The 25,563-nt window shown below is 43.4% G+C and overlaps 1 protein-coding gene and 1 long non-coding RNA gene across 6 annotated transcripts in view; both read right to left on the bottom strand.

Moving 5' to 3' along the window:
- Window positions 1–3,909: 3,909 nt before the first annotated feature.
- Window positions 3,910–14,023, bottom strand: LOC115948695. The gene is made up of 2 exons (XR_004082488.1): window positions 13,605–14,023; window positions 3,910–12,555 (listed from the first exon to the last, which is right to left on the bottom strand). It is a non-coding gene; the product is annotated as an uncharacterized LOC115948695 (long non-coding RNA).
- Window positions 14,024–14,596: 573 nt separating this feature from the next.
- Window positions 14,597–25,563, bottom strand: part of SH3PXD2A (SH3 and PX domains 2A) — a 191,851-nt gene continuing 180,884 nt past the window's right edge. For all 5 annotated transcript variants that reach the window (XM_031063005.1, XM_031063009.1, XM_031063013.1 and 2 more), the window contains 4 exons: window positions 20,746–21,080; window positions 19,836–19,885; window positions 17,650–17,769; window positions 14,597–17,518 (listed from right to left, as the gene is read on the bottom strand). In XM_031063005.1, the coding sequence (XP_030918865.1) occupies window positions 15,623–17,518; window positions 17,650–17,769; window positions 19,836–19,885; window positions 20,746–21,080 (2,401 nt within the window). In that variant the 3' untranslated portion in view covers window positions 14,597–15,622. The remainder of the gene's footprint in view (window positions 17,519–17,649; window positions 17,770–19,835; window positions 19,886–20,745; window positions 21,081–25,563) is intronic.

Here is a 25,563-nt window from a genome sequence, read left to right as displayed (position 1 = left end):
TCCCCAGCAGCAGGTGGGTTTGCACCACCCACATTGGCAGAGGCTGATCCTAAAAACACCTGGAAAACATCGTTGCTTTGTCTGCAAAAAGAGACTGCTCACTGGGGAGCACATGTAGAGCCTTTCTCTGAAGGTGCCACCCTCACTGCGGCCTACCCAGGGGCCTGCAGCTCCCCGGGCCCGCCCTGCAGGCAGCACTAACTTGAATGCTGACGCTCTGCGTGACAGGGATTTATGGCATTTCCTGGCATACCTCTGATGTACAGCCCAAACCCAGCCCTGTCCCAGCTGTCAAAAGCTCCAGAGCTTGTGGCTCCCATTCCCAGATGGCCTCACTGAGGGGCAGGAGGAGGCTGGCTGGCACAACCTGGGGGGAGTCAGAGCAGCCCTGCAAGGAGCATGGCTGGTCCTCAGGCACACAGCCAGCTCCAACTGTGACCAGCACACACAGGGAGTTTTTTTCAGTAGTTAACACAAACTCCAGTGCAAATATTTCAAAAAAGAGGAAGCCAAGGGGTAAGAAGGTGTTGATGAAATAGTGGATGTGGGGAAACGTGCAATAAGCAGCCTCCCGAGCCTTCACCACACCAGTGGGACCAGTCCCACTCCATGCAGGGAAAGCTAAGCAGTAAATTTTATTTTTCAAGAAATTCCGTCCATGGGTACCAGTGCAGTGGTGTAAATTCCCTTTTCACCTTTTGAACTGAGAGTGTTTTAATATATTAACTGTGTTTGTTTTACTGTGGACCAAACTCTAGGAGTTAAGAGAAGCTGAAAACTCCCCCAGCATCTGAGTTCAAAAATTGGGGTTCAGTCCTACCCCTGCCTGGCCTCCAGCTGTAAGCAGGGAAGAGAAAAAGGCTCTCTCCAGGGAGGAAAAAGCCAGCAAAACCAGTAAAAATAACAAAAATCCTAATCTTTTGTTTTGTTTGATTGGTGTAGGTTCCCATGTACCTCTGTGTTGTGTCATCTGCATTTCATTGCTTTACTTTAAGATGTTTTGTGTTCTGTTTAAAGACAAGAAAAACTCATTGTGAATAATTGGATAACTGTGATCGTGAATAAAGTTGATTTAGATATCCTACAGCAGCACGGGTGGCTGAGGATTTCCCACTTCATGAAAGCAGCAAAACACAATGGCCAGCACAGTGTGAGGCTGAGGTAAAAGCAAGGGTGGCATGAGAGCCTCTTGCTTAGGGGGAGCTGGGTGGAGAGATCTCAGGCTTTCCTTTAGTTCTGGAGGATGGGAGGGCATTGGGAGGTGGGTGTCAATATCCCCTTGGTGGACACCACACACACGTAAGGAATAAAGGAAGGCACAGAAGTAAAAGCAAGAGCTAACATAATTCCTGAAAGCTTAGGCCCCACACTCCTGAGCCTCTTCCTGCCCTCCCCAGAGAGAAGTCACAGCTTCTTTACTCTCGCTGCCTTGATTACAGTCTCCTTCTGTGACCACAAAAAAGCACCCTCCACCAGCACAAAGAACTTGTGCTGTGAGGAAAGCCAGGACATGCTGCTCAGCCTAGGAGGGGGCAGGTGGAGTGCCTGAAGATGAAGCAGAGCATCATCCCAGCCCTGAATTGGGCAGCATGCTGAGAAGGTCCACTGACAACCTGTAGTCTGGCCAAACAAGATGCTGAGGTAAAATGCAGATGCTTCCTGGGTATGTAGCAAGGGACACAAGGACACAAAGGGAATTTGGATTCTCCAGAGATCATGCCAGTTCCCTCAAAACCCAATCCTCTGCTGCAGGTATCTGCTCAGGAGCACACCTACAGTACAACAAATGTGAGATTTTTCTCTTCGTCTTTTTGTTTAACTATTCAGTAGGTGAGATTATCTGGATCACACTCTTGTCATGGGACATATTTGAAGTGGGATCTTCTCCCTCAGTGGGGGTGCTCCATCTGCCAAGGGCCTGGGACAGCCCAGGAGTGGTGTCCCTCAGCCTCTCCAGCTGAAACCATTCTACTCTAACAGTTCCTCAGTGGCCTGAAACATTCCAGGCCGGGTAAAGTGAAACCACTTCTCCAACCCAGCTTTCTCCAGCACCAGCCTGAGGAGATCCCAGCTGTTGGGACAAGGCAAGTCTGCACGGCTGTGCGCTGCCCTCCAAGAGCTGTTCCAGCTCCTGCTTTCGCCGGGACAGGAGGCCCTCTAGTGGGTCCGGAAAGCCTCCTCATTCCCTCAGGAGCAAGGGACAGGGTTGCACAGCACACAAAGCCCTAGGACCTGGCAGCACTGACTTGCTGGACGTGCCGAGCCCAAGCACTGTCACAAATTAGGATGAGTGAAGTGCAAATGCTCTGGGCCAAACTCAGACCTTCTCCTTCCTTGGCACCAGCAAGAGGGACCATGGCACATCTACCAGGTTTCCCCTCTGCCAGCCTCACTCTGTACTGCCACTCGTGCTGCTACAGTATGTACAACAGCCCCAGTGAGCTTTGCATCCTCATCTGCTGAGCATCGCTGGAGTCACCCTGCCCTGCCTGCCCTCCCTCCCCACATCCAAACCAGAGCTGTAATTTCGCCATTGCTCCCCAAGGATTCTCCACCAAGACCAGCTGTGGTGCAGAACTGACCTTCCCCAGGCAGGGCACCCCAGCCCATCCCGCTGCTTCAGGCAGGGCTGCTCGGCTGCGGCACAGCCCGCGGCGGGCGAGAAGGAGGCGGAGGAAGGTGAGAGGGAGGATGCTCCGAGAGTGGTCCAGGAGCTGCAGCACTGGTCCAGCATCGCCACCTGGTGCCCGGCCCGGAGCTCAGCCGCCACTCCTGCCGAGACGGATTTTAACAAACACTGCAAATACACTAAAGTAGGACCAGAAAAATTCAGTCTTGAGTGCAGCACAATTCTGGTAGTAGTTCTCCGAGAAAAAACGGGCAGGAGGTGAGCAATCAACAGTGAATTATAGTGTACAAAGGGATACATTAGTAAATAGTGATTGCATCAGCCCAGAAAAACCCTTTCAAGCTGGTTGGCTCACTCAGCACAAAGGGAAGAGGAGGCACATTTTCCTGTCACACTTGGCGCTACGTTTGTGCCCAGGACTATGTGCTGCATCAAATTCAATTCCTGGCATCCTTCAGAGAGCTGGGGTGCCCCAACAGGACTCCTTGGGCACCACTCACCTACATGTCAGCACACAGGAATATCTACAGTCAGGCTGGGAACTGAAGAACTAATAAACAACCTTGTTACCCCTGTGTATTACATTCCTTGTTAAAACCTTCTTAGCCAATATATTCCCTAATCCACTGCCTTTGGCATCCCCAAGAGATGTCCCTGCATAAGGAGAGGGGATCCATTACCAGAAACTTCAGTGTTACCCATCTGCTGCTTTGCACAGCAACAACCTTTTACTTCCTGAGCTATCTGGGCCTCCAACCTTCAGAGACAGGTAAGAGGAGTCAGCAGTGCCAAGAAACCTTGCAGGATCCAGACCTCAGTATCCCATGTTCAAGCACCACCTGCTCTGCAGACTGCACACAGGGCTCATCCCACCTTTCAGATCAACTCTAATCACAGAACCAAAGGACCATTTCTGTAAAAGTATGCTTTTCTTCTTATTTTGAACCTATCCTTCTCCAAAAAGCATCCTTCCTTGAGTACTGTAAACCTTAAGAACTTGCTCAATGCAGACTAAAGTTCTTCATGTTTGAGGGCTCAGATGACTTTTCCATAAACTTTGTGGAATAGAAAAAATATAAAAATACAGCATACACTAACAACTTTGGCCAGGGAACAAGACAAGGTCCTGTATCCATTTAGCCTAAGATGAAATTTGCAATTGCATGAACACACAAATTACAAGTTATTTTGGGAAAGATAAATTCAGTGGAATTCAAGTGGAATCAAAACACTACTGAAAAAAATTAGAAGAAAAATCCCAACAAAACAAACCAACTGGATCACAATTAAAAAGGTCAAAAATTTATTTTTCCTTAGGGCATAAGAGGCATTGTAAACAAAATACCAACAAACAAACAAACAAATCACAAGTCAATTCTTACAGTTTGCAAGCATTTGAAGATAGAGTACCCTTTTCCCACCTCCCCCCAAACACTGCAAGCCTGCTCAAATGGTAACAGGCAACAATCCTGGGCCCTGAAGGTCCAGGGAGTTTTGCCATGTCCCAAGCTGGGACTAAATTTCTCATGTAAGAAGGACACTGCATCTGTATTATCAAACACTTAAAAAAAAAAAGTCCAACAAAATATAAATATTACAGACAAAGATCAGATTTAGCACCACCTTTGGTCCAAGCAATCAATGAACTGGGAGATGACAGGTACAGTTTGTTTAGCAAGTCCTTTCTGCCTGAGTCTTTGAAAACATTAGAGGTTCATATTGCAAGAACTTGCAATTTCTCTGAGGAAACACTTCTCAAATTCTGGCAGTCCCTCACAACCTCCCAGGGTCCTGCACACCGGGAGGGGACAGCATCCTGGCTGGGCAGCAGCACCCAGGTCAGCAAAGGTCACTCAGAGTGCTTGGCAGAGCCCTGTGGGACATGGCAAACACTGTGCCAAGGGTCTGCTCCTGCTGTGGCCCAGCAGAGCTCTGACTTCAGGCACGGAGCACAGAGCAGTGACAGCATGAATCCTGAATTTCCCTTTCCACCAACATCTGCCACCCTCCACCACCTGTGAGCTGCCAGGGAGGGAGATGGCAGATGCCTGGAAGGAGCTGAAGTTGCCTCAATGCAAGTTATTTCAGCATATCTGGAACATGTAAATCAGGAGTTCTTTTATCAGTTGTAGTTTACTCCAAGGCCTTTTTAGGCTCATCTTTTCCAATACACACATGCCCATCAGATGCATGGTTCTGAATTTTTGCAAAGAGGTGTCACTGACCAGCACTAGTGTGTGCCAGGACACAATCACAAGGATCTGTGACTTCCTAGAACAAAAATTAGGTTCATAAAGCACCTGGCCATATTTTATGTTTCTTACAATTCCCTCTCCTATAAGTGTCCAGAACTCAAATTGTCTTTTCCTTTCCTGCAGGAATTTTTGAGCAGTCCTGATTAACCATCATTAAATACCGTTCAGTTCCAAAATAAGAACAGCTCTAACAAATGCCTATAGAGAAATGCTGAGATGTACTTTTAGGCACAGTAATCTGAAGTCTTTGTTCTGCATCTTCACATGTACAATTTCCCAAGACAGATGGTGTTTCTTATTCTCTGTTGAGAGACCCATGCCGAGTTTCCACCTTTACAGAGACATGATTAAAATTTCCCAAACAAGCACTTGTTTTTACTTCACCGCTTTAGAACACACTGCTCTAGGGGAAAAATCCCCAACCTCAATTACTTTACACTGTTTTGCAGTTCTCTGAGCAAGCACTTGGTCATGGCACAGAGAGGAGGGCAGCCCCTCTGGGTGCATTCCCTGTCCCACACAGGGCACAGCCATGAGGACAACTCTGAAGTAGTTCTGGACAGGGCACTGCAGTCAAATAAAGTCTGCAAATCTGGATTAAGGGGGAGCTTATGCTCTTCACAGCTCATTCCCCCCACCACTGTCATATCCAGAGCAAATGAAAACATTGTACTATGATGATTTCATTAATTCTTGCTGGGATAAAGCCACACTTCTGTTGTCCCAGTCACAGAAACAGGCCCCCAGTACTGTATGTATCAGCTAAATCCTCACAGGTCCCAGCTGATTTGTGCTGAAGCCTGAGGGAAATTTCTAGAGAGTCATTTGGCAAAAAGGAGATCTGTATTTTCCTCACTGCTAATACATCTTTTGTGTTGGCCCACAGAAAATTTGCTCATTTTGCTAATTAGTACTGTAATCTGCATCCAGTCTTTACAAATGTTTACACACAGACTCAGGGACTGGTCACAAAAAGATCTGTGCCAGTTCAGACAGACTGGGGCATCTAGTCCCTCATTAACAGTAACTCTTGCCATCAATGGCAAAAGATGCTGTTAAGTGCAGAAAGTGTCACTTTTCTGGATTTCAGTTTTACTGGGACAATTGAGAAAGCCAATTTTTTTTATAATGCACATGATTTCCTGTCCTAGGAAAACCTCTCACAGACTCAAGCACACCTGTACCCTTGCAGGAGTTGTTCATTGTACAAACAGTTTTATCCAACTGGTCAGCATCTCAAGTTCATTAAACAAAAACTGAACAATGTTTGAAGCTACAGTTATTATTTCTGTCCCTAGCTCACATTTGTTATGACATGTTGTGAATGTCAAGATACCTATCACCTCTCTAAGAATTAATTCATGACCAAAACTTTAACATCTATATGATCAACAATATTCACTCCACTGCCTCCAGTGGAGCTGGATCAGAGGCCAAAACAAAATATGGTCCAAAGCTGTTACCACAAAAAAGGATTTCCCCAGACTCATTTTCTTAGTTTAACTTGCAACCCAAAACAAACTAAATGGTCTCCTGCCCATAAACTCTCTTTAAAAAAAAAAGGCAAACCAAAAACAAACAAACAAAAAAAGCTCTCAGCTAACTCCTTCTCATATTTACTGCAACAGAAACCACACCAACTTCTAGACCTTTTCCGAAGCAGAACAGACAAATTGGTTCCCATATTAAAAACAAAACAAACAAAAGACAAAAAAGCGTCACCAACTTGACCACACACACACTAAGACCAGCCACACATTTCTCTACCTCTGGTCACCGACATACTCTCCCAAGACTCCAAGCTCCCCCAGGTACATTCCCACCACCTAACCACTAAAAAACGGAGCTCTACACCAACACAGAAATGACAACAGCATCTAGTTTTCAAGGTCACATGAAGAACATCAACCACCCAAGAAACCCACTGCAAAACTTCACTTAGACCAAGCCTAGATCCTTTTTTTTTTTTTTCTTTTTGGTCAACTAAAACTTTGGGACAGCAAACCCTCTAGGAGCTTCTAGTATGGACATGTGGCACTGCTTGGCTAATGCAGAGGAGAACAACAGCTCAAACAAATTTCAGCCTTCCTTCACTAACAGGTTTAGGCTCCCAGTAATTCACTACCCACGGTTTGCAGAGATAATCTGGGCTAATTAACAGCTCTGGAAACAGCTACAGATGTACACAAGCATCTGAGCTGCTTTCAACACCCACCTGGAATTACCTACATCTGAACTTTAGCCTAAGCAGCAATCAATCAAGCTGCTGGCAGGACTTCTCCTGATATGATATTTGATATTGAGCCTTAAGTGAGGAGGCTCATCTACATGATCCTCCCTAAACACTGCTAGCAGAGTAATAAGCACTGCTGTCTGCAATTAAATCTGCACTAAAGGAGCAGCACTAATGTCATGTGCAAGTCAGCCAGACAGCAGAAATGCACTTACTCTGTACACTACTGACCCCACAACACTCACTTTGGACCCTCAGTACAACAAAGTCATTGTAATGCTACACATACCTTGCTTTTGCAATATTCCAGATCTGAGCTCATCACGAGTAATAAGCAAGACTTTTCAGCAAGCCTGTTCAGCATGACACAGAAAAATTCCTCCTAGCAACTGGAAACAATTCTAACTTCTTCCTTCCCTGAAAGTTCAAGACAGGAAGTAGTTAAATCAGTTATTCACTGAAATATTTCATTTTTTAAAGGTTTATTTTTCTTTTCTCTTTTATTTATTCCAGTTTAATAGTTGCTACAGGCTAAGCTCCAGTGACTACACTATTCTTTTCTGTCTTGCTTCAAGGGGACAGAAACTAACTGAATTAATGTGTTCTGGGGGACCCAGTCAGGACAGAATTCAATGTCCCAAGGGTGATGATGGGTTTTTGTTTACTTATTACTACTTCCTTGGTGACCCAGAAGCAGTTCAAGAACAAGCTCTCCACCCACAAAAGAACTGTTTGCACAGAGAATGCTGTCATGCTGCTTACCTTTCAGTCATCATAGTCAATAACACCTTTGATGGGGAATATCTGGAGGAACCTGAAATATTTACCTAAATATTAAATGTTATATTTTAAACATTTTTTTACAGTGCCAAGTGATTCTCCCTTCCACCTGTTTTTCTCCTCCACCAAACAGGGACCAGGACAGGTACCATTGTAACCCAACAAACCCTGAGCATCAGGGAAAGGTCACTAAAGCCAACATTTTTCCAGAAGCACTACCAGCACTGGGTGTTCCTGCCAACATGGACAGGTTTAGAACAGCCATGCTTGCCCAGTCCACCAGCTGAACCTCGGTGTATGCAAACTCCCAGACACAGAAACTGCCTCAACTGCAACAAGCAGATAACCTATGTTTGTCTTCTGTTGATGGATCAGTGCCTTCAGGATACAGATTATCATAGTATATTAGGGACTGAAAAAAATCAACTTTTCTCAATAACAAAAAATCCTGTCACAGAGCAGTGATGTATTTAAACCATCTATACAGAGAAAACACCTGCAGTGTCTGACCAAATAATTCATGGCCTTATTAGAAATATCTTTTTCCTCATATTTTATCTATCTCTCCCCCTGCCAATATAGTTACTTCTAATTTATTTTCTAATTTCTTTCCAAATGATCAACATAATTCCCATAATTTTAATTCAGTAACAAACAGGAGTCTCAACTCAGGACAGTAGTGGCTTATGCTGACAAGAACAGGTCTGTAAAACGCCAGTGTGAAGTTTTAAACCAAATTTATTTATAAAAAAACCAAACACAAAACAAAAAAATTGCACTCTCCAACTAAAAATCAACACTACCTTGATGCACGAACAAATGAAGAATATAGTTGATGGGACCAGCCCAGCCCTGACAATATAAAATGGGGGAAACTAATTTGTTCTGACAATGCCAGCCATGTCCGCACGCAGTGCGGCGCAGCTTCCGCAGGAATTGCTGCGGAGTCCCGGCCCTGATGCAAGGGCACCCAAGAGAAAAGAGCTCCTCGTTCCACCCTTGGCACACCCTGCAAAACTGACACCCCAAAGCAGAGCTACAGGTGACTTCTTACAGACACCTGTGCTTTGCTCCAAATTGGGTCTAAGGTGGAGGAGGAAAAGCAGCAACAGCAACAAACATCCCAAGCCAAAGTCAGCTGACTGGCGCTCCTGGATCCGGCCTTACGTACAGTACTTTGTTTGAAAATTACAGACACACACAACAGACATGACTGCTGAGCAGCACAGAGGGAGAGGAAGAGCAGCACAAGCACTGGGCAGCGTTAGCAGAGGCCATCAAACAGTTCAAGTGTGCGGACACATTCCCATGCATCATCGCAGTGCTGGTCCCTGCTTCTAGCAAGCAACAAAGAGCAAATAAAAACAAAATAACTTAGACAAACACATGCTCTCAGACCATCCTACTGGTACTGATGGCAGCTATCAAACACTGCACTGATACACAGCACTTCACTACATGGCTAAATAGCATCTGAAGCTGACAGAGAAGGAGCAGCTGGTGACGGAAAAGCACCAGCAAATAGCAGCAAAGCTCCAGCTGGTTTTAAAGAGCTGCAAGGTTTGCAGCACAGTGGATCATGGCAGAGCAGCACCAAGGCTAAGCAGCCCTGTGCACCCTTTGGAGGTGTAGGAACAGAGGGCACAGAGATTGCTTGTGCTGAGAACGGTCCATGCTGAGCACCCACAAGGGTCTTCTGTCAGTGTAACTCTACTGATGCCTGTGGGCCTCTTGCCAGTTTAGACAAGAGACTGTGAAAGAATTAAGTTGGCTCCTCAAAACCAGATTCCTAATTGGTAAAGTATTAGAGGCTTCCTAAAATCACATGTTTGATACTATTTCAGTACAGCTGCAGAATTTAGTTTTTGTGTTTGAATGCAAAGGTCTCTGGTAATATTAAGGCTTTTTGACAAACTTAAGAACAGCAGGACAAAAATTAAGCAGAAAACTGAGGTACATCTCTCCACAGTAATGAACTAGAGCCACAGGAGATGTACTTTCCAGAGCTCAGAGAGTCAAGTGCTCTGGCTTTCACATTTCTCTTGCACCTTACAAAAATAGTCCAGTTTTTCAAAGGTAGTAGATTTTGCTGCTACCTGTAAAGTCACATTATTTTTGACAGATGGAAGTTCTCCTTCCATTCAAATAGAATTTAATACAATATCTCTTTTGAAGAGCAAAGATTCTGCCCAACTTTATTTAGGACCTGAGAGATCCACCTTTGCAAGCCAAGAAATATGAAATCAATATCCAAAACATCTGTGAAATTCTGCAGGTGAGAATTAACCCAGATAAAAGGGAGACTTTTTCTTCTTAGGTTAACAATAAGGACAGAAAAGTAAGGACCTGTAAAAATATTCTCATAGCTCTTGCAATAAATACAAGTAACAATGCAGTAGCCAAACTTGGGACTGCACCAGCAGAATTATTTTCCCTTCTGAAGCTACCACCAAATCTGAAGTGCAACAGAGGACATAACCAGCAGAGACAAGCCAGAAGACAGACTCATGCATGGATGACATACAGAGTGTTTCAAGCACAGCTCAGAAGTCCTGTATTAATGAGGATGTTAATGCACATTCTATACATAATCCTGGCAACATGCTGCATAATCCTTATGCTTCCACTAACAGGTGATACTTGTTCATGGAAAGCAGCCATTCCCAACCAGAGCCACCCCAGCTGTCAGTCTTTACCAACCCAAGGGTCCTGTTTTCATCCAGTTGCCCCCTCCCCTGAAATTCCCCTTCCCTAAGAGTGCATGAATAGAGAATTGCAAACATTTCACACTGCACGTTCCACTCCAAGTCCTGGATGAGGGGCCTGTTTATTCTATGAATATTGCACTTATCCACTCATTGGATTTGCTTTTTCTCAAGAATGCAGAATATTTGGGAAAAAAATAGAAAAAATAGTAGGATACAACACAGGAAAATATGAGTTATTAACAAGCTAGCTATGAAGATCTAAAATTAAATAGTACTAGTTCTATTCTGTTAATACTAGTAATATGAAAATAATGAATGCTTTATCAAATTCCCTTGTTTTTCATATAAGATAAAAGCAGTAACTTTCTTTTTAACTGAGGAAAGCAATGAATATATATTACAATAAAATATGATTCATTAAGATCTGAAAGTGATGAAAACAATTATATAATGCCTTCGTCAAACTTTATAGCATCATAATGGAAGGAGTCTTTGGGGTACACATCCACAAGGGACAAATGCATTTTTTAGCTATACCCATGCAGATGTGAATTTCCATTTTGAAGAGTCTAGCTGCAAGACAATCCAAATCGTCCCTTATTGTGTATTTGCTACTATTGAATACATCAATTTAAAAACTTTCTGTTGACACATCAGTTGAGTACTCCAACATTTGCCCATCATCTCTTTTACCTTGAAAGGCGTGGCTTGCAAAGGACTGGTACATAGGACTGCACGGGGTGGCAGCTAAAACAATGAACAGGAATTGCCTCCCATGGGGAAGGACCCCTAACAAAATGCATGACTCTTGCTGTTATGAGAAAGTGTTTTGAAAGGGGAGACAAAGGAAACCAGCAAATAAACTTTTCAGGCATTATATAAACCTCAATAACGAACTCAGAAGTGCTCATTATTATTAAAGTTGCAGTATACAGCAAGACACAATTTTCACATTCTTTAATTTTGTTCTCTGGCATTAGCGTTTGGAATTTCTGCTGGTCCAAATTCAAGACTTTTTGGAAAACACAGAGAGTGGGTGAGAGCAGACAGCACGAGCAGCTGCCTCTCCCCCCAGAGGAGGGCCCCCTTCAGCTGCAAATGGCTTTGCTCAAGCCCTGCAGACTCTTCCTTTTAATAATCTGAAAGAGAAATTTAAACAGTACTATTGATTTCTGCATTGAGTGTTCACTGAGGTGTACATTACGTTTAAATATTGCTCTTGATCCAGTGTCAGTTCTGACAAATTTAGTAAATAAAAAGCAACGTTAAGATTTTTAGAAAAGAGCTAAAATACTTCTAACACTACACTGCCCTCTGAGTACTCTGCCAGGTTTTCCTGCCCTGCAGACAGCTTTTTTGATGTAGCTTAAAGCCTTTCTCTCTGCTTCACAGCTAAGAGTGAAGGGCTTGCTATTTCAGGTATCAGCAGAACTGACCAAAACTAGCTGCTTGCCGATGGAAAAAATAATTATTTTTCTGATATCTCTCAGCTGAAAGCATCAAAAAAAGAGAGAACACCTCAGTGAGAGATGCTATGACAATGGTAAGACTGGAGTGGGAAAAATTACATTGGGAGTATTTGTTTTAAAAGTGCCCTTTTTAAACACAAGCAGCCAAAACAACTACCAAGTGAAGGGAAGGCCAAATGGAAGCTTTTCCACCAGGGTGGAAGCCAGCATGCCAAGTGGTGGCCAACAATAATTTCTGGCACAAAGTAGGCCATCTGTACCCCATCCTTTTTGGTGGTACAGGTGAGGGCAGAGGGAGGCCACAAGTGTGGCTCTGCAGCACATCTACAGGGTCTTGCCTCTCTCAGGAGGGAATGAAGCCTTTGAGATGGGATAAAGCAGCAACTGAGCCATGGAGCTGCTGCTGCGTGAGAAAACCCTGGCAGTACTGCAGGCAGCCTCATGCTGTGCCACCCTGCCCTGCCTGAGCACGGCAAACCACCTCCCTGCAAAAGCCAGAGCTGGAAGCAAGCCAGCAAGATGGAACAGGAGCTGTGGGACAGATGGACATCTGTCTCAGGCAGATCCTGAAGCCTCCTAACCTGAACCTCACTGAGAACTTGCATCCACTAGGGCCAGCCCCGTGCAAGGCACATGGCAGCCAGGCACTGGAACTGTGCCAAAAACACCTGTGCCACCCCATACCCTGCAAGGACTCCTGCAGTTCACAGGTGCCCAGGACTTGGCTTTGCTGGATGCAAATGTCAGTATTTCCAGCAGCCTGGGCTCTTCTGTCTCCTTGCTGCTCTTCCCTCCTTGGATAGGGGCTCATGTCAGACCATACCATACTCAGAGAATTCAGTGGCTCAATGCAGAAGATCTGGGAGCTGTGCTTTACATCCCCCCAAAGAGATGACCTAGTGGGAATGTCTTTAAACAAAACTTTAGAATATTTTAAATAATAAGTTAATTCTTAATAAATATGTGCTTCAAGAAAATGATAATTATATACTGCACCTTTAAATAATGCACTTAGTTCTCTGCATTGGCTTCCATTTTGGTTTCTTTTATTGTTAAAGTGCATTAATTCAAAATAATGAACCACTTCCGCATCATTATTGTTAAAATAAATCATAACATTAATATGAATCACTAAGTCACTACTATTAGTACTGCAATCTAGCAGATAACTCTATGTATTGCTCTATTTAATACTGTCCAGCAGAAGAATATAATACTTCTATTATAATCTCACAACAGCTCCAGCAGTCTTTTATGGCTGCTACCATATTAGTACAACTAAAAATGGGGAGAAGTATGAGAGACAGGGCCACAGTGTCTCACACTGACACACATCCAGTGAGATGAAGCTAACTGGAACATTGTGCACTTACACATTGTATGGTGAGACACCAAGGTACAGAGAGGACCCCGCACTGGGATATGAGCTGTTGTGCAGTTACACCTCCTTCTCCTGCCACCACAATTTAAAGGGATCCCAAACAAACAGCCTCCCCTCCCCACCTGCATGCAGAGAGCTGCTCAAACCACAGCACTGTTTGTAGCCTGTAGCTGTGGCACCTGGATGTTGTTTCAGCTACCGAAAGGACATCAGCCACATTAGCTGTAGGCAACTCTCTCAGTGTTATCATGGAAATTAATAAAACCCCCAAACCACACACACATACACACATAAAGAAAAAAAAAAGAAAAGCAAAAAAATAAAAAAAAGGAAAAAAAAGGGAAAAAATGGAAAATAATAACATATAAATTTCCTAATATTTTTTTTGGCAGTGAAACATCCCCAGTAATATATGGTCTTGTTGTGCTGTTTAACTGAGCCCCTTGATCGCAGCTATTTTGAAGCCTTTATTATAACCTTTTACTTCCAAGCCAAATCAGTATGAAACTCTGGTGGAAAAAAGGACATATAATGCTTTGTAATGCTTTGTGTAAACCAGTAGTGAAATGGTTTTCTGCCCCCCCCCCAGGACAGATTTACAATGCTGCCTATTATTTAAAGGAATTAGATATTGGTCTTGAGTGATTAACAAGGCCATTTATGAAAACCCCCAAGCATGACTTCCTTAAGCACAGTAGGGATTTAGTAAATTATGTTTACAGTACAAGGCTACCTCACAAATAACTCCATGTTCCTAGCCTCTTCTGATGCTGATGGGTATCTTTTCCACTTGCCACACCGTGTGCCACATTTCAAAACATGAGTTACAAAAGGCAAACAGAACTGGAAGTAGAAGAGGCAGCTTCCTGGTTAGATGCATTGTAGATCAAATTGCTTTGATATGAAATCTCTGAGCCTGAGAAGCTCAGGCCCACTTTCCAGTACAAATGTACTCTTTGGATTCAAGTGGGAACAGAAACACATATTTGGCTCCTACTTCAGTTTTAAGTCTTTTCTAGTAAAACCAGACACGCACAGTAAGAAAATACAGTAAACCCAGAATGCACAGAAAAGACAAAAACAAAACACAAAAGCAATTCCCCAAAAATATACAAATTATGTGCAGACTGAGTTTGATGGCTTTTTTTTTTTTTCAACTCATTGTAAACACTGATGTTGCAGAAGGTTACAAATTTTTCTCATTAATATCTTGGTGGGCCCTGCCAGCAATCAGCACCCTTGGATTTGGACCAGAGGGCAAAACAAGAATTAACACATCTGACAGCTTTGTCTTTAGTGTCTTAAGGGACTTCGTTGACTTGGATAACTTTTGAGAAACCTAACTCTGGGAAGAGAATCAACCAGTGTCACCTGGCAGGAGTCAGGCACAGAACCAAATATGAAGCCTACACAGTAACAGACGTGTTTAAGCAAGGAGTTTGTAGGTTTGTTTTTACAAGCACCAGTAGGCATCACTGCCCTTGAACACCTGAAATCTCAACTCAAAGAACAAGACAGAATGAAAGGAAACAAAAAGCCCCCAACCCACACCACCTGATGGCCTCTTCCGGTGAGTTAGCCGTAGCAACACTGAAGTCAGAGACCAAAACTCTCCACGATGAAAAGGCTCCAAATCTGGACCTACCAACTGTTGAGTATAGTAAAAAAAAAAAAAAAGTGAACATCTCCAAAGGATTAGAGTCCCTCTGTGTTTCAGAAACTTTCATTTGCTTCTCACTTAAAGTTGTGGAAAAGCATCCAAAATTCTTGGGTATTCCACGTATTGACAAAAATGAGGAGAAAGGGAGCCAAGATTGTAAACAGTTTGGCACAGAACTCCCCAGGTAGATGCATGTGTATTTCTCTCACAAAAGGCACACATTTGGTTTCCTATCAATAATGGGAAGGATGGGATGTCATACCCTGTTACACATACAAGATTATTAACAACTTCACAAAAAGGCATTTGACTATGCTGCATCTTCCTCGTAGTTGCTTACAACATGTAAACCCCACAAACCTCTCCAGAACATGGCAGATTTGTCCTCATATAGATTCCTTTGTACAAACTGGAGCACAGGGAAACGTCTTTTTGTGTAGCAATTGTTTTTTCCACATGTACACAGCAGGAACAGTATAAATTAGGGAGGTTAAAGATATTGCAACATTAGTTCTTTTTCTCCAAATAATTTGAGGGCACCCAGCCTTTGAATGGCTTCACACCACTCATTATCTGGCAGTACCACCAGCCGTTCGGGTTCCTTTCAAGGACCTCCATGCAGACACCTTCCTGAAACCCCGCAGTCTCCTCATCTCCTTCATAGTCTGCAATGGAAACATAGATGTCCTTGAGGTTGTTGTGGATGAACTGGGATTTCTCAATGGGCTTTGGCCTGACTGTGGACACAGGGATCCCATTCCTCTGCGTGGGGAGGTTGGAGGTGGTCTCAGAGCTCTCCGTGCCCAGCCGCTCCGGCTGCTTTCCCTTTGTGTCACCGGGCTGTGACCAGGCGTTGCTGAAGGAGGAATTCCGACGGACGGTCCTAAGTTGATCTGTGGCTGTTAAAGACTCATTCCTGCGCAAGGAGCACGACAGGTTGTTATCCTTTGGTGGTGGAGACACAAACACTGACTGCGGACGGACAGCAAGTTGCCTCACACCATTCCTCATTTTAACCGGCCCCGATGCTTTGGAAAAGCCACCAGGTGGTTTGCTTGGGATGGGTGGCGTTGCACGTTTGCTCTGGTTGATGGTGTTCAAAGCCTGAACCCTCTTCTCTATCTTCTCTAAACTGTTTGACTTGTTTTCATTTTTCCTGTTCCTGGCAAAAGAGGAATCAGTCTCTGCTGATGTAGTTTCTCGCTGGTTATCAGGGAGAGCCAAATAATGGGAAGGAGCCCAGCCTTCCATGTCTCCATACTTCAGGTACCACCATCCACTAGCTTGCTTTTCCAGCACTTCCACTTCTACTCCTGCTGGGAAGCAAATTTCAGAATCCTGTACCTTCTGGTATGAGTCAGTGGTCACATAGAAACATCTGGAGTCATTTTCTTGCTCAGTTTTGGCAGTGTGGCTGGAGCAGAAGATGCCACGGGAAGGAGCTGTGATGAGATCAGCCGAGCTTCTCCGAACAGGGTCATCCTGGTTCTCAGAAGCTGTGCGTGGGGGGCTCGCAGACTCCTCACTTCTTGAACCTTTGAGTCCACCTCTGAGCTGCCCAGTTGGCCTCAACTGACGCCTTAAAGTGCTAATATCCATCTTTTCTTGGCTCTGAGAGTCTGCCTTGTTCAGGAAGGGTTTGGGCCTAACGATTGGCTTTGCTCTGATGGAAGGACTCTGCCCAGGATCTTTCTTCATGCCTGTTCTTGGCACGCTACGTAAGCCGACATCTGAAGCTGATCTTGGTTTTGTCTCCTCACTCCTGGAATAGTGACATTTTCCAAGATCAGGCTGAATGTTTTTGTCTGTCTTGAGCTTCATGAGTGGTGATTTCGGAGAGTTGGAAGATGGGGAATTCCTTCGGATCAAGGACAGAGAGGAGCTTTTCTGAGAATCAGAATCCCCACTAGATTCCTTGTTGGACAAAGCATCTTCCACATAACGCCTGAACCCCTCGTTCTCGTAGATGGTTTCTTCTTCATGAGCAACTTCTTCTGATGACTCTCCTACTTTGAACTTAGCTTTCTGAAGTGATGACACAGGTGAGGGCTTGAGGGGCTGAAACAGTCGTTTTTCAGGAGTGCCCTCTTCATGGTGACTTTCACTCACTTCACACTCCGAGTCAAAGCCAAAGGCAGGTACATCATACTCAGGTTCTTCGTATTTCAGCTTGTGGGGAGAGTCCTGGGTATCTCCTGAAGAAACTGCTCCAGGAGTTGTTCCTTCTTCAGAGTCCTTTGGTTTACTGGGAGGTGCTGGGGGTGGAACCTTTGGGCGGGTTAAAGTACTGGTTCTTCTGTTCAAATTCGGTTTCTTCCTCTTGTCAATATAAGATGCTGGAGCCCATCCTTCCTTCTCTCCAATCTGCACATACCACCAGCCCCCAGAATTTTTTTCAATAACCTAAGAGGTAACAAGGAACATGTTACTTAGACAAAAATCTCAACTCACTGCTTCCCACTCCTGCCCTTCCAATCAACTCCCATGCAACAGATATATATTACAATTTTTCCAGATACACTGTTACGACTCACCTCTGCTTTTTGTCCTCCACGAAAGCTTATGCCATCAGAGATACATGACTGGAATTCAGCAATGGTGTAATATTCCACTTCCACAGAGGGTGGCTCTGGTGGCTTGGGTAACTGAAAACCCTATGGCAAATAGGATGCTTTGTTCATTTAAACCAAACACACAGTCAGCTAAACAGCAGTATGAAAAAAAACCTGCTTTTATTCACTAAGACTCTTCCTTCTTCCTGTGCTACTTCCTAATGCTAACTGCCCAGTTCTCCTGAACAGGACCTGATTTATTGATATGGGCTAAAAAAGAAAAACCTCTCAACATATGCACTGTTCATGCCACCTTCACCAACTATTAAAACTGTAATAATCTTTACCTGAATAGTAAAATGTTGTACTTGTGGGTGATGAAGTGTGAGCTGCCACTGCAGTCACACTAAGAGCAGCCTATTTACCCTCAGATTTTGTCCAGAAAGACTCAGCTCTGGATGACATGCCACTGCAGAAATTTGCATTGCAACAGACCCCTAATAGATTCTGCCTGTCATTAAATACACTATCTTAAAATGTCATCCCAATGAATCATTGCTTTGTATCTGCTGCTGGACTTTTTAAACAAACTGAATTAGTGAGTGATGTGAGCTAATGGGCATCTCTTGCAGCGAGAAACAAGGATAATATCATAGACCAGCAGCTTTGCCCAGCTGAAGTGCTAGAAGGGAAGGACTTTACTGCTTGATCAAAACAATTCCAGTTCCTCCCCATAACAGACCCAGAACCTCTACTCAATCCCAACACAACCTTTGTAAAGGCTCTATGAGAAGTGGGACACTGCTATTTACAGCCATTCTGGCAGCATAGCAGACTCCTCCAAAAGCTAAGTGCCTTTACATTAAGCTGCCACATTTTAGAATTTGCTACAATGATTTTTAAGGTGATAAATGGGAAAAGGGTCCTTTCAGGAATTTCAATATTGAAAGCTTTTCAGATGAGCACAGTGCTCATCTGCAGGGCAGCTAGGTGAAGCTGCACAGTTTCTGCACTTCACTGCTTAGGGTTCTGTGAAAGAACCATAAGTCAGAGCACCCACAGGCCAACACAGGACAGACAAAGACACAAAATGATCCTGAGCCATCAATGGGAGAAGGGCAAGTCACACACTGTGCTTTATTCTCCTGCTCCTCCATTTCTATGATACCCTTTCTGTAACTAACAGTTGATGTTTTATCACGCACAGCATGTGGCATCTCACAGAGAATGCAGTTCTGCACCTTAGGAACCATGTCTAACATTGTTATAATTGGATGTTTCTGCACTATAAATGCTGAAATACAGCAGAAGCACAGCATAATAAAATGCCTTCAGATAATAGGATGGTTTGGATTAAAAGAAGATAATTGAAAACAGCAGATATGCTCAGGCTTTCACATATAATATCACTGTTATTTTTAGCATGGGATTAAGCGTCATAGTCTTGCCAAAACAAAGTCTAATTGAAAATAATGCAAAGAAAAATAGGAAGAAAATGCTAATATGCTATTCATGTAGTTTGTTAAGAAGCATCTCTGGTGACAGAAAAATTACAAGAAAAATTCACATACGGCTCATAAAGGGTACAGCAAAAATTAAACACTATGCATTGCCTAGATAAACAATCTATTAGCATGACTTTTTGTATAAATACACTACTGACTAGTTCCTATTGAAGATGACAGTTCTAACCTCAAACTGGTACATACTTCCAGGATTCTAGCTTTGGGGATAAGAAATCATAGGGGGTCTTGTTCCTGTAGCACACATCCTTCCACAGGATTCTGAGCCACCTCAAAGGGGGCAGCAAGGGAAGAAGGGGACACATTCCCAGTTGCTTAAGACAAGAGAAGGTCAGAAATTTCAGTCTGGGCTAAAGACACCCAGAAGACATTTAAACCTTCTGAGTCAGCCAAACAAGTTTTAATGCACAGAACACAGCAGCTTTATCCTATTCTCCCTTCAGACCTGATTAGTTGGGGCAACATTTTGAATAACAAAAAATGTGATTTTTCATTAGGATGCCCTGAGGTCTGCTCAACACTTAAACAATGAAATGAACAGGCATGCAAATATAGGATCCCTCCCACCTTGTAGAGCTGCACAAAGTCTCACAAAGCACCCAGACACCTACCCACTGCTAAGATAAACCATAAACCAATACACACCAGACTGGACTCTCTTCGTGGGGGTGGCCTTGTTCTTAGATTTGGAGAACCTGAGCAGGAAAGGGAACAGGAAGGGTTTATTTAACTTCACAAGTACTGCTAAACACATTTTTCAGCAGCTCTCTGCTGTTACACAGTTTGAGAATAGAAGCCAGTATTTGCAATATTTAAGGTATCTCTATGAAATAAGATAGGAAACTATGAGAATATATTAGAAATACCAAGGTAGCTTAGCTATTCATCTCTGCTAAGCCAGCAAATTTAAGAGGAAATCACTGCCAGAAAGCAGTGGATCGTATTTTCTGCTGGAACTGACCAGCTGCTTTGGAGACTGGATAACAAAGGACTGACTAATACCTATTTTCCCCCCAGCAGTAGAAGTAATTCACTAAACACTTACACTGTCCTCTCTCCTAGTATTTTGCCATTCCTTGCACAGAACAGCATCAGCATCTGCATTTTGCAGATGAAATAGTAAAAAACATTATAGCAATTTGTCCCCAGGAAAACAGCAGAACAAATGCAAGAGAAGACACAGGTGGTCTCCTCAACTTGAACACACTATCACATCATCTACATTTCTGGGGTGGAAGGGCACATTTTAGAGTGTTCAAAAGGAAAAAAGTATTCTCTGGAAAAATTAACTAAGTAAAGACATGCAGGCTAAAATAAAGAACCACCAGCCAACCCGTGAATAAAGTGAAGTCAAATTTTATCACTACTGGCGAAGGACCACATTCTGGAATCCCTCTTGATACATCTACAGGCTATGCAAAGGTCTGCTAGTGTGGACTTGGCTGTAAGGCCAGGACATGTGGGACCTTAGCTGACAGGCAATGCCAGCCCTGAAAGGTAGAGAACAGGAATTCATTGCAAGCCTGTGAAAACCCAGACCACTTTACTGCCTTACTTATTTGAGCTCTTTGTGGTGCTATCCTTGCTATGGCTGGGGATCCCTGGGCCAGTTTGGAAGCCTGCTTGTCTGGAGTCATCATGGCATTGCCATTAGAGTCATTGCACAGGATGGGCAAACTGATTTCCTTCTTGGTGATGTGAGTTTCTGCAGACTCGTTTTCTACTTGAGCTTCCTTGTCAGTAGATGATTTCTTGTTAAGCAGGTTACTGATCTCCATGATGTTTCCTATGATTTCCACTGGCCCAGTTAAGTTCTTTTTCCTAGATGGGAGATCATCTTTAGCCTTCTTCAGATATGAAGCTGGGGCCCAGCCTTCTTTGCCCAGATACCTGGAGAGGCAAAAGGAAACACCATTACATACACAGCTTTCTCATGCCTTTCAGGTAGAACAGATAAAGCTCTAAAGTTCTAAAAGTGATGGATGAAAATATCAAACAAAATTTGCAATTCTCAGACAAGATTTTGTAGTCTCTACTAATTTATTATCTATTGATTAGACATATCAAAGTCAGGTGATCCAGCAGTGAACTGTGTAGATGGAAGCACTAATCATCCTAAGGAAGGAGCCTTTCTGGACAATAAATAGTTACACACAAGGTAAAGAGCATCACCAGTTTGTTTTATGCCTCCCCTAGACAGTACCAGGTAAACTTTGTATTTTCCCACACAACAAAAAAGCAAACAAGTAAGTAAAATATTTTAATAGTTTTTAAACTTCCTAGTGGCAACTCAATTTGAAAATGGGCTAAAATAAAGGTGTACAGCGCCTTGTACAGACAACCCACACCTGCAGTTTAAGATCCTTGTGCAAGCCTCCCTCCCTGAAACTATAAAGAACACTGGCCCTCCTTCAATAATTCCCAGCTCTGCATGAGCAGCTTTCTGCCATGGAACATGTGGGGCTCAAACTACTGCAGCTTCTTCTAGCACCGCTAGATCAAGAAACAATTTGTCTGAGGAAAAATGGCCTTGATGGAGACTCATTTTCCTGAACAAGCTAGAGGCAAATTGAAGAAATAAACTGGGAAATGTGAACAGACACCTGAATCCAGCTCCTGAAACATCATCCCGAGTTATCATGCTACACTTTAAACTGAGGTAATTCTTCTACAACTGGGCTTTAGGGAAGATTTCTTTTTCTAACTCCTGCCATTCCTAACACCTCAGCAGGGATTTCAGATTGCAATCAGACTCCAGGGAAGACCATGTGGATGAACTCTGCTTTCCCTAATGAAACCCTAACTTGCTACAGTGAGAGTCACAGAAAACCTTCTCTCTACTCTCTCAAGATACCCAAAGCAGGCACTTGAACTGTAAGTGAGAAAGCAGGCATCATTAAAATCCTGGTGCTCAGGAAATCTGCAGGAAATACAAAGGTTAAAACAGTAGGACTCTAAGGTTCTTTATTGAAAAGGGAGCCTCATTAGACAGCAGAGGAACGAGCTGGGGCACATGGGATATGAGCAAATCACTTCCTGGCAGGTGAGCATCTTTGTCCTGACAACACTTGGATTTTGAGGTTTCCAGTGAGATTTCTGCATCAAATCTCATCCTGGTCTGCCTCATGACATCCACACACTTGAGAGTGGCTCTGGGACTTTACAGGGAGAACAGGAAAATGCAGTGTAGATTTGATTCTCTAGACTTCTTTATCACTCTTCCTGTATAAAAGCAAATACAATTCTAGCAATGACTACAAGGATCTTTCTGTCCAAAATCCTGCCTTTTCCCCTTCACCCACCTAGACCATGCAGGATACTAGAGATTCTGCTTCTCCTTACATACTTGCCTTCTGTCACACATGAAGGTAAATATGTATGATCTCTCCTTCTCAGAGAGTTTAGTGGCAAGTTTTTCCAATGATTCTGATGTCAAAGGAAAGCATCCCAAGAGCTCTGAGCTCTCTGTGATGCATGGAGACTAACAAGAAGTAGCAACCTGGTACTAACTTGATTTGACTTCAAAAATATACAGAGTATCCACTGTGTGATGCTATGTCAAGAAGCAACTTGGATCTATTCAATCTTGTCCCTTTTGAGGCTTTTCTGCTAGGCCTTAAACCAAGCCAAAAAAGGAAAAGGAAATAAGGAAATACATGCCACAACTCCTCTTGTGTCAAGGAGGAGTGCCAATGCCATTTTCCAGCCCTGAAGACTTTTGGTTTCTTTCCTTTTGCAGAGCTGCTGACCAATGCTCTCTGCTGCCTTTGCATCAAGGAAGTTTTTTTAAAGGACATTTTTGAGTTTATATGATGTGGAGGATGTCATCTGTGAGAAAGCCACAGTGGCCAATGCACTGAGTACTCCAGTTCCAAAGGTTACTTTCAACAGAGCTTGATTGTGCAAAATCAGGAAGAAAAAACAGTTTACATCCATCTTAGTTTGTGGGAGACTTAACATGTTTGAGATCAGAAAGGCAGCCACAGGCAGGTTCTGCACTGGCCTGTCAGTTCTCCTGCCAGCTGTAGTATTTGGATAAGCCTGGGTAACCCCACTGCTACAAACACCTCTGATCTCACATGGCTTCTCCCAGTGAATAACAGCAGTTACAGATGGACAGTTAATAACTCTGGGCAACATACCCTCAGCAGAGAGGCTGTTGTAGGCTACTTCTTCCTGTGCCAGCCAATTTAACCTGGAGTTAATGCTGAGCAGTAGTTACCAGAAACTAACAGTTTATTTCTGCAATATCACAAATAAAAACTACTTATGCAAGTGAAATATGCTTACAGTTTTTATCTTAGTTCTTGAATTTGTTAATCTTTAGGCCCTTTGAAGAATAACCTTGGAAGATTCCTTGATCTTCCCCATTTTATAGGTGAAAGAACTAAAACAACTGTTAATCAATTTCAGCAAAGTCCTGGCCCAGTAACAATTTTCATTTCACATCTTAAGAGTTGACTCACAAGTATCCTTCCTTCCTTCCTTTATATTCAGAACCTACTGCAGATATTTGAAACCCCATCCTAGATTCCTCCTCATTTCAGTGCTGCCAGCACCTCCCAGGTGTGCTTCATTCTCATGGGCTCAGAGCAACCACAAAATGAAGGACATGAAGGCAAATAAAAAAACTTTATGTAGCATATTGGTACCAACTTGCCCTGCAGTCAGTCCACTTGGGCACCACAAGATTGTATATGTTGCTGCCACCTGGAGACAAAGTTAGGTCTAAATGAGGGATGCTAATGCCAGCTATGGGAAGCACAGATCTACTGAACTCAATGCAGCAGTAAGCAGGATCCCAGGACAGAGCCTTTCTTTCATTTCTCCCTAGTCCTGATTTTTTTTAAAAGTCATAATGCATGTGGGGCAGCATAAAAACAGACAGCCATATTGCCTCTAGCTTGTACAGCACTGAATTGGGAGGGTCTCAGAATTAGATGCAGTGATTTGGTTCCTTCATGCCTCCAAAGCCCTCCCTGTTTATATTACATGAAGGAAAAAGTGGATTAAAACCATAGGAATGTTAAAAAAAGTCAGAAGTGCCTCTGTAGGTCTGAGAGTCACATCTGCTTTCCAGCTCCAGAGCACTGGAACTACTCCAGAGGGAAGCAAACTAGGGAAATAAAAAAATAATAATATAAAAAAAATAGAAAAAAGAAAGAAAAGAAAAAGAAGGACAGGAAATGAGGATCAGCACATGGCCAAGAATTTGGAGAAATTACATATTTAAGGTGGAACAAGCTAATGTCTTTAAGGTGGATTTCATTTACAAACTACTGGATTTGTTTTTCTCTCTACACATTGAAGTGTGTTCAGCCTGTTACCCACCCCAGGGTTCAACTGCATTCACCTCCTGCTCCCTCTCCCCTCAGACTCACAAGAGGAGAAGGAGTTGCTCCTTCAAAGGCATTCAATACTCAGAGAAGCAAATTTCTGCAGGAAGGGAATCCTTGTCTGAGGGGTATCTAACAGCATTGAGGGCAGTTTACATGTAACAAACAGCACAACAAGCTGGAGATCAGCTACCCAGGCTACAAAGGACCAGCTTGCAGGAATGGATCACATCATCAACATTTCTGGAAGTGTTGCCCATGGAAAAAAACCAAACTGTTTCTAAGAGTTTAGTCCTCCAGGAGGAAAGCAGCACAGTGCTCCAAAGCAGCAGAGAGGAGCACGGTTGGCACCCCCTATAATTGTCACACATATGGGGAGCACATAACATCTTCCAATGAGAAGAGGGGTTCCTCAAATCAAAATGCCTCTTCCAAAATAGCCAAGCACATGTTGCAGTCCCCAGACATCATGGGGTGGCTGGGGTATCCACTGTCCTTCCAGCAGATTCCATGAATGGAGATGCCATGGAAACCACTGCAGCAAGTGTCATCATGCTCCAGAAGACACTCCTGGCATATAGAAAAATGTGTCTTTTGGGTTGACTCAAAGAGGTGTGTGAGAAAAAGGGGAAAAAATTTCAACTAATTGTAGGAGTGCTAATATGGTAAAGGGAAACCTACAGTAGTAACCAGGCTACATTGCAGAAATAAAATAAAAAAATTAACTAGAGGTGTCTTGCAATGGTTCTCCCCTCAGAAAAACCTATGAGCTCAATTTCCTGATCTGAGACTTTGGATTTCATGTCTGTAGACAATTAACGGAGAAAAAAATGTGACCTGACCAAACCCAGGCATTTCTGTGCTCCTCCTATCTAGAGTGCCTTCCTGGCTCCACTGCTATCTTTATTAGCTTATTTGCTCCATGGGATCATTAGAAAGAAACTGATTTTTTTCTTCTAAGTAAGGGAAACAAGAGAAACAACAACACTGCTTCAGTCAGCATTTTCACAGTCCTCATCCATAGCCAATAAATCAAG

This window comes from Geospiza fortis, unplaced genomic scaffold (assembly GCF_000277835.1).
Source record: "Geospiza fortis unplaced genomic scaffold, GeoFor_1.0 scaffold130, whole genome shotgun sequence".
Lineage (NCBI taxonomy): Eukaryota > Metazoa > Chordata > Aves > Passeriformes > Thraupidae > Geospiza > Geospiza fortis.
This window is presented reverse-complemented; position numbering and strand designations above follow the sequence as displayed.